The 16,133-nt window shown below is 44.0% G+C and overlaps 1 protein-coding gene across 4 annotated transcripts in view; it reads right to left on the bottom strand.

Moving 5' to 3' along the window:
• Pdzd2 (PDZ domain containing 2) overlaps window positions 1-16,133 on the bottom strand; it is a 386,071-nt gene that overhangs the window by 27,507 nt on the left and 342,431 nt on the right. For all 4 annotated transcript variants that reach the window (XM_052159550.1, XM_052159551.1, XM_052159552.1 and 1 more), the window contains 6 exons: window positions 15,826-16,054; window positions 14,980-15,097; window positions 12,684-12,816; window positions 3,985-4,066; window positions 2,293-2,327; window positions 1,320-1,476 (listed from right to left, as the gene is read on the bottom strand). In XM_052159550.1, coding sequence (XP_052015510.1) covers window positions 1,320-1,476; window positions 2,293-2,327; window positions 3,985-4,066; window positions 12,684-12,816; window positions 14,980-15,097; window positions 15,826-16,054 — 754 coding nt within the window. The remainder of the gene's footprint in view (window positions 1-1,319; window positions 1,477-2,292; window positions 2,328-3,984; window positions 4,067-12,683; window positions 12,817-14,979; window positions 15,098-15,825; window positions 16,055-16,133) is intronic.

Raw genomic sequence — 16,133 nt, 5'->3', positions numbered from 1 at the left:
TCGATACACACCTACACATGCGCATCTTTGTGTGTTGGGGGACACAAGAGTGTAAATGCGGGTGGGTGGACCCATGATTATTCCATGGGTAGAGGTTGGAGCACAACCTTGGGGGTCTGTCTTTGCCTTCGACCTTGCTTGAGACAGGGTCTCCTGGTTTTTGCTATTGCATACGGCAGGCAAGCTGACTTGACAACACCCAAGGATTCTTCTGTCTGCCTCCCGTCTCTCTCTGTACTGCCGTTACTTATTTCTGCCTTTCCGTGGCTTCTAGGATTCAACCCTCCCCTTACATCTGTGCTTCAAGTGATTTACCCACCGAGCGGTCTCCTCACCCTTTAGACCGCCAACGGAAACCAACTCCAGGTTAGTTAACTTGAGTGGCGTGCTTTCTAGAGATGGCGAATTTATAGTTCACGTTCGTTTTGTCTCCCAAGTTGTTGGGGGAGGGAGGGGTTCGCCCGAAATGTTGATGCATAAGTACGACTCTTCTCTCCCAGGTAACCCAGGTAACATGTCCCTCCCACCTATGTTCTCATCCCCGGAGGTCCCTCTCTATCTTTAGTAAAAGGGCGTGGCACACAGCCCAAGCTGTCTACTTCTCAAGAGAAAGGGCATCATTGAGGCATGGCACGTATGCGAACCACCCTGCCAGTCTTTTGTGTGCTTTTTGTCCATCCTAGAGTGCACCTTAGAGGCTTGCCACTTGCACAGCCTACTGTGGCCCCCCCTGAGTCTGCCATCGTCTGCCCCTCTGAAGCTCAAGCACTGGAGATGAAAAGGGACCCCTTGACAGCCGAAGTCCGACGGCTCCATGCAGTTCACGTCAGATGATGTCATTCGGGCAGAGACACTTGAGGATTCGTGAGCAGAAGTGACCTTTGGCTAACGGTGCTCCTCACGGTTGCACTTCTCAGACTTACTGTTTCCTAAGTAGAATTCAGCTCAGAGCCCAGTGAGGGACGAGAACTGGAATTTGCCTGGGATTCCCTCAATCGAGAGCGTCTTGGGTTGCCCACTCTGATTTGATGCCAGGAAACTCAAGATGATGAGCTATAAATGGCCTGTAAAATGTCTGGATAAGCCACCTGCACCACTGGTACTAGAATGCGTGTCCAGCCACTCACTGCTGCATGAATCATGGTCACCATGGCCAAGAGGAGATGCCGCCTGTACTCAAGCTAGGCACACACATTCCAGCTTTCTCTCCTTGCTGTTCTGGGTAAGACAGAACCCAGCGGCCTCCCGCAGGGATGGGGGAACTATTAATTCCTTATTGTACTGCTAAGTCTGGGGTCCCCCGGAGCCCTCCTGCTCACCTGGGGGGCAGAGAAGCAGGCTGCCGTCCTCCGAGGTGTCATAGCCACTTCCAGGGTGGTCCTCGTCCTCAGAGCCAGCCACCACAAAGTCAGACAGGGAGCCCTGGCCGTCATGGACAAAGTATTGGGAGAGCTCAGAATCGGAGAGGAGTGAGTCCTGTTGGAAAAGAACACGCTGGAGTTTAGGGGGCTACACCAAGGAGTATAGCAACATTAGTGACCTCCCAGTTTCTCAGGGGCACCATGGTCTGATTCCTCATCACTGGGACAGCTGTAATAGTGACCACCCATCTCCACTTACTGCATGGTGGCCACAGCCACATCAACACTTCAGAACATGGGCCAGATACTGTTTTCAGATGGGGTGGAGGCACATGTTTGCAATGACCAGAAAAACCCACAATAGTTTTATTTATGTATTTATTTGTTTGTTTGATGTGCACCTATGTTTTGCTTCCATGTATGACACTCTGTGTGATGCTCTTGCATGTATGTCTTGTGTGATCCCCTAGAACTGAAGTTACAGACAGTTGTGAGCTGTCATGTGGGTCCTGGGAATCCTCTGGTACAATGGTCCACCTCTAAACCTCTGAGCCATCTCTAGCTCCTACAACTATCAAGTATCTCTGCAAAACAAAAAACAAAACCACTGCAAGGAGAGATAGGAAAGGAGAATAAATAAGTCAAGGTTTACGGCCCAACTGATGGACCGCCTGGTGGTGGGACGGACTGGGGCTGTCCAGTCTGAATCCCTGGCCAGTGGGACTGAGGAAATGCCAGCGGTCACAGCTTCAGGCTCTCTGGAACCCAGGCTGCCTTTATTACCAAGTGAGCAGTTCGAAAGGCTTGGGAGTGGGGTGGGGGTGGGGCTTTTTCCTTTCCGTGCTAATCGGAAATATGGACTAGGGTTTGTGGCTTGGCTGAGAGGTTCCTGAAAAATCCGTGTGTGGTTCCCAAATGCATCTTGACTCACCTTTTTGGCAAGAGAGGGGCTCTTCAAGGGGGTACCTGTGTGGGAGGGATTCATAAAACTGTTAATGTGATGAAGCGCAAGTGGTAAGCAGGCTCATAGCGCTCACTGAAAATAGGAGAGACCAGGCATGTTCAATAAAACTGTCCTATGCCCGAGTGCAGCTAATGAGTCGCGTGCATAGGTCTCTCTGGGTAGCCACTCCTACGCATGCGCAGAGTCTCCCTGGGTAGCCACACCTGTTTCTAGTCTACCTGGGGCACCCTTCTACCCTTTTCCATCACACCTCCCTCTCTCCCTCCCTCCCTCCTCCCTCATCCCCTCAAGACCCTGCTCGGGCTGCACAACCCTGTCTCTGATGCTTCTTCCTCAGTCCCGCTGAGTGTTCTACCTGACTGGACAGTTCAATGGTGGGCGGATCTTTGCATCTCCCTGTCTCCGCCTTGCAGCAGCCCACAGAGCAGGGGCATCTCCTTGCGCGCTGCACCTGCCGTCTGCTAAGTGACCCCACCACATTTGGTGAATGTAACCCATCCAAGAAACTCAGGAAAGAACCTGGGAAGTGGCGGGATGCCCAGCTTACTTTTGAGTTGACTGACTGGTGAAGGGCTCAGCCTGTAGACTTTAAATTACATGTCACAGGCAAAAGAGATTTAGGGCATGAGAATTCCGGCTTTTTAAAAAAAAGCCTTTGCTGCCTGATCAAGTGGAGATGTTGGGATGAAGAGAACCCAGAGCTCAGGCAGAATAAAGAGCCTATTATGGCCGAGTCCGCTTTAAATATATTAATTATGGATGCAAATCAGCAGGGATTTCACGGCTGTCCCAAATCCTGTTCCTTTTCCTCTGACATCCAGTAACTCATATTTCCGAGTTCCTTTTCCTCCAGGGTATCAACCTGAATGTCAGAGGAGTCTCTAACCAAGTGAGCAATGTAGGCTTCCACACTAAGGAAACTGTTTTAAAACTCAATAGAATGCTTTGAATTAATACAAAAAGCTGAAGAGATCTGCAGTCCTTTCCTGCCTGAAAATTTCCACATAAGGAGAAAAACTCAAGAATTTTTTTCTCGGGCGCTGGAGAGATGGCTCAGTGGGTAAGCGCACTGACTGCTCTTACGAAGGTCCTGAGTTCAAATCCCAGCAACCACATGGTGGCTCACAACCATCCGTAATGAGATCTGCCACCCTCTTCTAGGGTGTCTAAAGTTACATGTAATAATAAATAAATCTTTTCTTAAAAAGAATTTTTTCTGCCTCCAGCAGCAAACTGGAGGTGGTTTGTACTGAAACTTCTAAATCCATATAGAGAAATCTCAGCATTTGAATGGATAATACTAAATGCATTACTAAATGACTCCTTTTTGGTGTCAAATATCCTTTGCCTATGCAAAGGAGTCAGAAAGATTCATGAATGGCTGTTCACTTATTTTTCGAATTATCTGAAAGTCATATAAGCAGCATGCATGATTAGACCTTTAATGAGACACATGAAATAACTGCAGAAATCAAAAGGAACTGAGAGAGAGAGAGAGAGAGAGAGAGAGAGAGAGAGAGAGAGAGAGAGAGAAGACTCTGTCAGCAACTGTCACTAGCCTAGTGATTACAGAGACCCCCGTGTTACTGCTGGGGAGTGCCCGGGAGTGGATTTAACCAGACGCTTCTCTCAGTGGTGAACACGAGTAAGTCACCGTACCTAGGCCAGGTGAGGAGGTGGCTTCTTTGCCCTCTTGGTAAGTGCTGCGTGCGATCACCTCATCCATCTCCTGCTCAGAGACCTGATTTTCAGCAGAAAGCACACATTAGATGTTGTTATGTATTTATTTCTCCCCAATAAAAATAGCTAGAACCAGGGAGTCAGAGACTGGGAACATCTTAGAAGCAGCGACTCTGATGGCATTTATGTCCAGTTGGGTGACAGGCAGCTTCGATGTGTATACAACGAGACAGCCAACTGTGAAACAGCCAACTGCAGCTCACTGCTCCCGCCCCTCTGCAGAACACTGAGATCGCATCCTCTTACAGAACCTACGGTCAGGCCAGCAAGGCGGCTGCCACACCTGATGACCTGAGTCCAGTCCCCAGGACCTTCCTGATAGAAAATAACTGACCCCTGAAAGTTGTACCACATGTACCACATTTGCCCATGCCAACACACATGCACATATGCATACATATGCACAAAATAAACAGATGCAGTTAAAAAATTAAGAATATCAGCCAGGTGGTGGTGGCACACACCTTTGATCCCAGCACTTGGGAGACAGAAGTCTGAGTTCGAAACCAGCCTGAGTTCCAGGCTAGCCAGGGCTACAGAGAATCCCTGTCTCAAAAGATCAAAAGAAACAAATCAATGGAAATTTAAAAATTAAGAATATTAAGGGGCTGGAGAGATAGCTTGGTGGTTAGGAGCACTGACTGCTCTTCCAGAGGTCCTGAGTTCAAATCCCAGAACCCACATGGTGGCTCCCAACCATCTGTAATGGGATCCGATGCCCTCTTCTAGTGTGTCTAAGATAGCAACAATGTACTCACATATATAAAATAAATAAATCTTTAAAACAATATTAGAAAACAAAAAAAAACCAACCCCTGGTGATGGCCGACATGGCTCAGAGATAAAGATGCTACCACAGCCTAAGAGCACAGCTTCAGCCTTGACAGCCGTGTGGTAGATTCAGTTCCCATCTGCCCTCTGAGCTCTACAGGTGCACGCGGACCAACAGTACAAGCACACCCACACAAAAATAAAAATGTAAATTAAAAAATGTTATTCCAACAAAAATCTATAAAATATGCAAGAACAGTGCAACAAGAGTACGCACTATCTGTCTGGATTCACCATTTCTATATTAAATCTACATATTAAGATTTATATATATAATTTTAATATATATAATATATTATACCTAAGAACTGGAGTTAAAGTAGTGAACTGCCCCTTTTGTGCTGAAACCAAACCTGGGTCCTTTGCAAGAGCAACCAGAACTCTTAACCACTGGGCCATCTCTTCAGTGCCCTAAATTCATTGTTAACTTCCCGCCCAATTTAAAGTATTCTTTTTTTTTTGTTTTGTTTTTTTTTTTTTTTTTTTTTGTCTACATAACCTGCAAGTTGCAGACACTATGGCCTTTTGCTGATAAATATTTAATTACGGATCTGCTGAAAACGAAGCTGCCCCCCAGCAGGGAGCCTTTGGAAGATGCAGGAACTGCAGTGCTGTCACGGGACGCCACACATTTCATATCCCGGTGTTGGCTGCTGCTCTAACACCCGTCTCCTGAAATCCTACTCAGAAGTAACTATAGCTGCAACCAGCTCCCAGAGTGTGTGCCCAGCCTGCACAGAGGCAAGGATGATCCTCCAAAATGCAAATTAGCACGCAACTTCCTCCTGAGCTAATGTGCAAAGCAAGGTAAGGATTTATGCTATGGTGCCAGGTCTGAACTTGTTTTAGACCTACCTGCCGTGCATCCTTGTGTCCCAGGTTTGTTTTCTTTCTTTCTTTCTTTCTTTCTTTCTTTCTTTCTTTCTTTCTTTCTTTCTTTCTTTCTTTCTTTCTTTCTTTCTTTCTTTCTTTCTTTCTTTCTTTTTCTCTCTCTCTCTTTTCTTTCTTTCTTTCTTTCTTTCTTTCTTTCTTTCTTTCTTTCTTTCTTTCTTTCTTTCTCTTTCCTTCCTTCCCTCCTCTCTTTCTCTCTCTCTCTCTCTCTCTCTCTCTCTCTCTCTCTCTCTCTCTCTCTCTCTCTCTCTCTCTTTTCAAGACAGGGTTTCTCTGTATAGCCCTGGCTGTCCTGGAACTCACTCTGTAGACCAGGCTGGTCTCGAACTCAGAAATCCGCCTGCCTCTGCCTCCCAGAGTGCTAGGATTACAGGCGTGCACCACCACCACCGGGCCAGTTTCTCTTTTTTAATAGGAAGACTGATTCTGGCCATCCAGGACCTGGCTGCCCTGAGTCTTCAGTGTGTTTCCCACCCTGCCCTCCAGCCCCAGACAACAAGTCTCACCATGTGATTCCGGTTATCCAATAACTCTTTACGTAGACCAGGCTTGCCCTGAACTCACAGAGATCTACCGTCCTCTGCCTTCCAATGTCTACCTTCAGAAACCTGACCCTGTACTGAGTCTTTTCTTTCAAGATACTGGTATTCACAAGGAGCCCAGGACAATCGAAGTGTTCTATTAGGATTTCACCGATAGTTATCTCACACATAGCTTTGGATTCTGGTTTGTTTATTCAGAAACGGCTTCCATCAGTCATTCTGGGGCCGTGTGCTCTACAACTGCATGCTCTGACCTTAGTTACATTGGAATGAGACAGATTTCTTTGCTGGGATTTTGGTCTTCGGTGAGTGTGTATAGAGATAGTTTGAGGGTGTGGCCGTTTCCTGTACCCATACATATGTGACTGTGTTTGCATGTTCAGCTTTTTTAGGTTAGCATGCAAAGCACCAGGCCTCATCATGGCGTCGTCTCTGGCTTGAGCAATACTGATTGCTTTTGCTGAGACAATCATCACTATGAAGTTTTTTTTTTTTTAATTTATTTATTATATGTAAGTACAATGTAGTTGTCTTCTGATGTCTTTTCTTCTCTCTCTGGCCCCACTCACTTAAGTCAAAAATTCTATTTATTTATTAGATGTAAGTACACTGTAGCCGTCTTCAGACACACCAGAAGAGGGCATCAGATCTCATTACAGATGGTTGTAAGCCACCATGTGGTTGCTGGGATTTGAACTCAGGCCCTTCAGAAAAGCAGCTGGTGCTCCTAACCACTGAGCCATCTCTCTAGCCCTACTATGAAGATTTTTTAAAAATGAGTTTTACATTTCTTCTATTCTTTCCATATTTATCAGTACAGTGGTGCATCCACGGAATCCTTTCCCCTTTGTTATCCATTCTTCTAAAAAATGTTAGTTTACTCCGACTTACAAGTATTTCTGTGAGTAGGCATGTGTGTGTTCACATGTGGAGGCCAGATGTTGACACTACATGTCTTCCTCTATCACTCTGTCTTGTTTTTGAGGCAGGGTCTCTCGCTGGACCCACAGCTCCATGACTGGCTAGGCTGAATGACCATTTGGGGAGGCTGCCCCCCTCCCTTAGCATTGGGTTTATAGAGGCACAGCTGGGTGCCTTTACAGAGATACCTGGGTTTTACATGGGTGGCAGGACTCTGAAGCCAGGTCCTTGTGATTGTATAGCCAGCATCTTACCCGATGAGCTATTTCCTGGGTCCCTAAGCATTATCCTTAACTGTCATTATTTGTGGGAAGTTTTCTTTATAAAGCTGGAGACATACCAAACTGTGATCCTAATTCAACAGATAATCAGAACACTTAGTTTCTGTTTCAAAAGTAAGATTATTTTAAATTTAGGATAGTAATTTTGTACACTAGAATAATATTTAACATAAATCCTATTTGGATCAGAATGTGGATTTGTCTTAATAAAATAAATACAGGGTTTACCCTAATAGACAAATCACAATCATGCCATGACTCTCCCCCCCTCCCCCAGACAGGGTTTCTCTGTATAGCCCTGGCTGTCCTGGAACTCACTCTGTAGACCAGGCTGGCCTCAGAAATCCACCTGCCTCTGCTTCCCAAGTGCTGGGATTAAAGGCGTGCGCCACCACCGCCCTGCCACGCCATGACCCTTATGTAATACTTTAGAGAGGCCCTCACAGGAAATAAAATACATACACTTACACACATGGGCTGGCGCACCCCCCTACACACTCACGAGTGCACACACACACACACACACACACACACACACACACCTCCAGAAAACAAACTATAGCTGAACAAATCAGACAGGAAGAGTGTCAGCATCAACAACAGTGTTTGTGTTTTTCTTGAAAACAGACTTTCAATATTTGCAACTGTTTTTCTGAGCAGGAGAAAAGCCAATTTCCATAACTCCCTTTCATGTTCTACTCGACACAGGCGAGAAGCCGCTCTCCTAACCAGTCCACATCCTAGCTGTCTAGACCTAGAAGGTTTGAATATCCCAGCTGGGCAGCCACTGCTGCACACAGAGAAACGGGAGAAGGGAAAACGCTGTGGTGTTTCTCTTGGAACCACGAGAAAACTAAGGCAGCACATATATTCTGTATCAAAACGTCTCCCCGGCTGGGAATGCTGAGTAAGTAGTACAAAAATACATTAAATCTAAGAAGGAATCTTGACCAGAAGAAAAATATAGTATCATATGACAACTAAGAACATCATGTTTACCTAGAAAGAAACGCGGAGGTCGGTCCACTACTGAAGGGTAGTTTTGCTGGGCACATTTCCAGCATGTCACAGACCATTTTACTGTGGCTGGAAAAAAGAATCCATTTGTGTGTTCAGTGGGGTCTCGGACCACCCGTCTATAAGGGTGATTAGACTTTGCACTGAAATAGTGCTTTGATCTGGGTCATGTTGGCAAAAAGCTTTTGGAGCCGAGATGAAGCACTCTGAACAAATCCCGACCCTAGAAGCCAGATACGCCTGTGGCTGACATGTCTTAATGCCACCAGGTCAGGGGCATTCGGTCAGGTATGGCATGCTGGGCGGTGGGTGGAGGTGACAGGTGAACATTGAAGTCTCAGTGGGGGAGGAGCTGGGAACCGCTCTCACTCGCTGGAATCACAGAGCAAAGTGGTGTTAAATGTTAAATGTCACCCAGGGAGAACTGTAGTAAGGACAGAGCAGAAAGAGCCTATGACCCGGGCAGTGCTGGCACACACCTTTAATCCCAGCACTTGGGAGGCAGAGGCAGGTGGATTTCTGAGTTTGAGGCCAGCCTGATCTACAGAGTGAGTTCTAGGACAGTCAGGGCTACACAGAGAAACCCTGTCTCGAAAAACCAATAAACAAACAAACAAACAAACAAACAAACAAATAAATAAATAAAAGGGCTGGAGAGATGGCTCAGCGATTCAGAGCACTGACTGTTCTTCCGAAGGTCCCGAGTTCAAATCCCAGCAACCACAAGGTGGCTCACAACCACTTGTAATGAGATCTGATGCCCTCTTCTGGACTGTCTGAAGACAGCTACAGTGTACTTACATATAATAAATAAATAAATCTAACAACAACAACAAGAGTCTACAAAGTACAACAGAGTCTAAATCAAAAAAAAATTTTTTTAAAAGTATATTAGGGGAGACATTTCTAAGAATGTGGGTAAAGTAACCTGAAAAAAAAACCTGAAACAAACAAACAAACAAACAAACAAACAAGATCCGCCACCAGTGCAGTCTGTTCTAGCGTCTTCGCCATCTTCATACCCTTAGACCGAGATATGGATTTTGTCAGTGCTTATCTGCATAGGTCAGGACCAATACTACAAAGGACCACCACTCAGTGCATGTCTACTCCCAGCACTGGGGAGGCAGAGGCAGGTGGGTCCATGACTTTGAGGCTAGCCTGGTATATACAGTGAGTTCCAGGACAGCCAGTACTACACGGAGAAACCCTATTTTAAAAAATAAAAATGAACAAACAAACAAACAAAAGAAGCTGCTGATGTGACCTTCATAGGCATAAGATTCTCATAGTAGCCTTGGACCACCCAGAAAATAATAAAAATGATACTACATCTCATGTGCTGCGTATCAGAAAGAGCCAATGTTTTGAGCTTTTGAGGCTCAAATATAATCCAGTTATAATTTTGGAAATAAACTATTTTTTCTTTACACTGAATAATATATTCAGCAAAAATTATTTTATACAGTGTGTTGAACTGAAGTTGTTGAGATTTACTTAAAACATTTAAAAGCAACTGTACAGAGAAGAGATGACCAAATAGTTTTTATGGGTTAACAGTGGAAAAAAGTGAATTTGATTTTTTACTAATGAGCTCTTAGGTTTTAATTACAGAAGCATTTGTTGGGGTCAAAAGGGGATCTCTCTCAACTAGTTCAGTTCTACCTATGTCTAAAGTCCTTATACCTTTACACAGCAGTTGCCTTTTGGGGGGCATGGGTGACTGAAAGTTTGATATAAGTGACTGTCACCCACAAATGCAAAAATACTGCCAAACTGGTATAATCTGTGAAGTCTTCACAGGACTCCATGGACTTTAGATTAAGGAGACTGTGGTCTTATCTACCTGTGCAGCTCTGGGGTGCTATCACGGCTTCTACCCAGTGGAAGCTAAATGGACCACTAGGTAATGAATTTCACCCAGGATAGGACTGTGATCTGAACATGGACTGGCAGGATATATGGAAGGGCAGACTCTCCATTCCAAGTGATGCTCAGAGCTTGCCTGTTTCCCACAAAGGCTGGCAATACCTGGGGCTGAGCTCCCAGCAAACTTCAGACTAGAAGGATCCTTTTTCTCCCTTGCTAAGTTAAACACAAAGCCAGATAGGGTGGCTTAATCATTCATTCTTGACTGAAGACTATATATGCACGTCCTCACAACCAGAAAATGGGTTGAACTTCAGGGAATTTTATGATCTCTTAGATTCAATTCATGGAAATTCCTCTCCTCTTCTAGGGGGCTAGCCACCCGACACAAGCCCAGAATGTTGTCACACCTTAAAGCTGTGTCTAGCAGAACAAACAAAACCAGTTACGAACAAAATGAGTACAATCTATGTGACTGGGACTGGGGGCTTGGGTAGGAGGTGGGGGCAGCAGGAGGGTGGGGCCTTCAGTATGTGTCTATGCTATTGGGGAGTTCTGAGAACAGTTGTGTAAGTAGTTGGAGGAAAAGATCTTAGCATGGGTTAAGAAATTCAGTGTTATAAAAAAAAAAAAAAAGACAAAAAAAAAAAAAAAAAAGAAGAAGAAAAAAAAAAAAAAAAAAAAAAAAAAAAAAAAGAAATTCAGTGTTGAGGACTTGGCCCATGAGACAGAAAAATAGGACCCTTCACGATATCTAATAAAATTAATAACTTGTCTGTTACAGTGTGTTGGAAATGTTGGCGCATATTTTCCTCAACTTTGATCAAAGTAAAAACCACAGAGAAGCATGTGCAAAGGTAGTGAGCGGGTTTACACACCTGGATTTCAACCTATTTTTATTTATTTAATTGTATGAGCTGAGAACCCTCCAATAAGACAAAGCGGTTTTCCTTTCCTTTCCCTTTCCCTTTTAACTTCCACAATGAAACATGAAGAAATTCTTCCTTCTCAGAGCTGGAGACATTTGTTCCTTGGGGGACTCTTGACCTTTGACAGGAATGCATCAACAGTCAGTGGGAATAGAATTAAATATATTTGCCACGTTTATTTTGATTAGCTAATCAGTTTACTTTTGTGGCGTTAAGAGATTAAACCAAGGGCTTGAGCACATCAGGTAACGACTCTACCACTAAACTACATATTTTTATCATTTTCATTTTTTAAGATTTACATACTTTTATATTATATGTATGAGTGCTTCCCTACATGTATGTACATGCACCATTTATGTGCCTCAGGTTCTCAAAGGCCAGAACAGGGCATTAGATCCCCAGTATTTGATCTCAATAGCTACCATGTGGGTGCTGGGAACTCAACTCTGGCCCTTTTGCAAGAATAGCAAGTAAGTACGCTTAACTGCTCTGCCGTCCCTCTGGATGCACCTTCTTACTTCTTACCTGAATAAAGTTTAAAATTCTCTCTCGATTCGCTTTAAAAATTAATTAGCATTGAATTTATAAAGGATAGAATTTCCATCACAAAAGACTGGCTCAAAAGATTTTTTTCTTTTCTTTTTAACGTGTATATGTATGTACTCTGTATGTGTGCAGGCGTGTAAGTGTGAATACCTGTGTGGAAGCCAAGGACAACTTGGGGTGTCTCTCCTCACCTTCTACCTTGAGGCAGGGTCACTTGTTTCCTGTTCCATTCAGTTAGCTGGTCCACCAGCTTCCAGAGATTCTCATATCTCTGCTTCCTATCTCCACACAGGCTTTCTGGGGTTACTGATGTGAATGAACTACCGCATCAAACTGTACATGGGTTCTGGGGACCCGAACACTGATTCTTATGCTGCCCGACAGTCATTTTATTCATTGAACCCTCTCCCAGGTGTGACACCCCTAAGATTTCTTATCTCAAAGAAATTAGCTAGTCTGGCACAATCAGGTTTTCTTGATGTAGGTATTAAGTATCTCACCAACAGTCAACCAGCCACGGTGGTTACTCAGAGTTCTACTTTCCATGAGATCAGGTTTTAAATTTGCCAAATAACCTTGACATTTTCCAATAACTTTTTTTAAACCATGAAGATGAAGAAGTCCAGATCCAAGACTGTTTTCCCACGTGCTTCAGTCACAGGCTGATACCCAGTCCTGGCCAAGTGAACTCTCTCACTGAAGTGGATAGGCTCATGTATGAATGCTGCCTTTGACCAAACAAGCCGCCAAACCACTGTCCCATACTCAAGGCAGGAGGAAACCGTTACCTTCGGATTAGGGTGTCGGCCGATGACCAGGCGAACAGGTCCTGGGGGGCATTTACTCAAGATGGCGTGCACTTTGCTTAAAGCTGCATGGCGCACGTTCACAGAATTCACTTCCAGGATTTGGTCTCCCCGGCTAGGGAAGGGACATAAAGACACATTGTGGCAACAGTCAGATTTTAAAAAGCTAAGACAGCTTTCTTTCAGGGAAGGGTTTAGAATATGAAATCTTTTCTGAGTACTTCAAAGAAGCAAATGATATTCTTTCATCTTTTATAATACTTATACAAATGCAATACATTCACACAAATGCCACATTTTAAGTTGACTGAGGCCATTATCAAAATAGTAGACGTGAGTAAAAACTGATAAAAAGATAATAGGGAAAGGTAACAGTTATTGAGTACCTACTGTATGTGAGATCCTGTACAAAGGAGTTTACAGAATAACACTTCAGATATGTCTAAGTTTTCCTTTCAAATTGGAGGCCTACAGGGGCCACTCAAATCCAGTACACTTGAGCTATCTGAGGTCTGTGTGATTTAATTATCGCACGCTAGTCTCTTGACCAGCACCAGGTTCTTCTTTCTTTCTACCATCTTGAAATGATTATTGCAATAGAATCAAAGGAGAAAATATCTGGCGCTCCAAGGTTACCTAAGAATTTGTACAAATATTTCAAATTTGAACGAATGAGAAATTTAGGACAAGTTGCCTCTTTTGACTTGAAATTATCGGGAGAGTGCCCGGCAGGGAAGAACAAAGACCCTTTGCATGGGTTTGAGGAATGTTCATTTGGCTGACCCCAGGCATATGGAACCACTCAGGAAAGAAACATCAACTTGGGATGTCATTAAAGGATAATTTTTTTCCTTGGGTTCCAAAAGTATATTTTCTTTAATGTACTTTGGATGATTTGCTAAGTTTTTTTTTTCATATGGAAATTGACTCTGACGAAGAACGAAAAACGTAATATAATCTATTAACACAGCCTCCAAGATGGCAACCTCAATGCATGCTGTTTTGACAATTCTTCAACTGCCAAAGGACTCCGACGCTTACAGGGAGAAAGGTGATACTGTTTGTACAGAGTGCTTTGTGTTACTTGTGCACATTTTTGTGAGATTTAGGGGGGGCACGAACCACGGCAATTACAGTAGAAGAGAATATTAAGATTTCTTGTGTCCTCAGAATGCTGAGGATACAACTCAACTGTCTGCATCAAGAAATCTGATGATCTATGACCTTAGACAACAAACAGTGACTTCAGTCACAATCACTCCAACGACAGTAAAAGCAATTTTAAAAGCACAAACACCAATCAGACCTCCCACACGGATGTGGCTTCAGGGCTCACTTGTACCTTGTCATTACACCCATATAAGCAGTTCCAGCTTATAGGATGAAGTTTACATAAATAAATAAGAAGTGGAAGAGTAGATTGAAATAACCAAAGATAACCTGCATAGAGTTAGTTCTTCTATGTTGTCGAAATTCTGAACTTCTGAATCCAACGATAACAAAGGTAGGTTGGAAAGCTGTTTTAAATTTGTTTTCTGTTGCTGTGATAATGTACTACGACATAGACAACACATGACAAAGGATGTATGTGGCTCACAATCCCAAGTTGAATTCTGTCACTCTGGGGATGTCAAACAGGCAGAACCTGAAGGCTCTAGTCATATTTGCAGTTGAGAGCACGCACTTGATTTGCTCTCTCCACTCTTCTCAGGGTTCAATTCAAACTCCCCTTTCTAGGGAATGGTGGCACCCACAGTGGGCAGACTTCCCACCACAATTAAAGTAAGATAAAATAATCCCCCAAAAACACAGCCACCGGCCAACCTGGTTTAGACAGTCCCTCATTGAGACTTTCAGGTGATTCTGGATTATTCCAAGTTAAAATTTAGAATCATCACAGAAAACAAGATTCGAGGTCCTACGATTCAACCAAATTTGATTAGTTTGAACTTTTCATCTTTAGAAATGCTATGTCAGTCTTGGCTATCTTATTACAAAGAAAGTCAAAGATATAGAATTCCACAGGAAAAAATTAAATAGAGCAGATGGACTTATTGGTGCATAGCTACAATCCCAGCATTAGGGAAGTACAAGGAGGGGAACCAGAAATATATATATATATATATATATATACACACACACACACATATTTCTTTCAAAGCCAGCCTAGGCTATACGTCTTTGTCTCTCTGTCTGTGTCTGTATAAACAGATATTAACGTGTGTCTTTACAACTCAAGGCCACACTAGGACTCTGTAGTGCCAGGGATGTAACTAACCTCAGGTTGCTCTCCATTTTGGCCACAGAGCCAGGCGCAAGGCTGTGAATGTATATTCCTGGAGGGCTGTTCTCCAAGGCCAAGCAGCAGGCACCGATGCCCAGTCCAACTCTTGGCTCTGCGATAAGCACGACACAAAGGCAACAGGACCAACTGTCACACAGTAACTAGAAAATGTGCGAGCAATATAAACAGTGCTAATAGATATTCAGACCAATAAGCATCCAGTTTGGTCCAGACGCAGAATGTAAATCCTGCTTTTTGTGTCCAATGTCCTACCCTCTGTTTATTCTAAAGAGTTTCCTCAAATCTGTCTCTGGGAACAGCTGGAAAATGACTAATATTTTTTTTTATTCCGAATATAAAGTCTTTTAGACTTTTTTGGCCTTCAACTAATTTCTTGGTTAGTTATAATTGTTGATCATCTTTGGACAGTAAGTCCCAGAGGGGAAGGGAGAGATGTGAAAAAGCAGCAGGATTTGCTGAGAACCCCTGATTTGAAGTTACGGGTGTTAACTTATTCTTGACTGTCTTCTTTAATTCTTAGATTTTACGAATGCTAGACTTGAGCTACTCCTTTTAATAGGAGTCTCTGGCACACAGTGATTCATCCTGGGAGAGCTTTAAAGACTGTGTTACTGGCGACTTCCCCTCCCCTCACTTTTGTAAAAAAAAAAAAAAAAAAAAAAAAAAAACGATTAAACATCTCTCTCCTTTTGACTACCTTAGCCACGTAGAGAACAGCATCTGTCACTGACAGCAGGTGGTTCCAAAGGACTGATTTTAAAGAAAACCCAGCCTGTAATTCGGGAGAAGGCGGAGGGAGTGGGGAAGAGTCAGCATTACCTTTGTTGAGTGTGACTTCCATGACAATCCTGTCTTTGGGCCCGGGAGCCTTCCGACCCAGGGATGAAGAACCACCTTCATCTTGGCCTCCGCCTGCTGGGGCTCCCCCACTGCTGTTAAAGCTTGGGGAGCTCGATCTGCTCATGTGTGTGGGAGTGGAGCAGGGTGTAAGGCTGGGGCTGAGCAGCTTCGTGCGCACCGTGAGGACAAACAGCCCGCTTCGGATTTGCTGCAAAACAAATAGGCGGGTGGATGGAAAGGGTTAGATTGCCCTTACAGCGAGCAGGCAGAGCCCAGAGGGGGACGAG

Source organism: Apodemus sylvaticus, chromosome 16 (genome assembly GCF_947179515.1).
Source record: "Apodemus sylvaticus chromosome 16, mApoSyl1.1, whole genome shotgun sequence".
Classification (NCBI taxonomy): domain Eukaryota; kingdom Metazoa; phylum Chordata; class Mammalia; order Rodentia; family Muridae; genus Apodemus; species Apodemus sylvaticus.
Note: the sequence above shows the minus strand (reverse complement) of the source record. Positions and strands in the feature narration are given on the sequence as shown.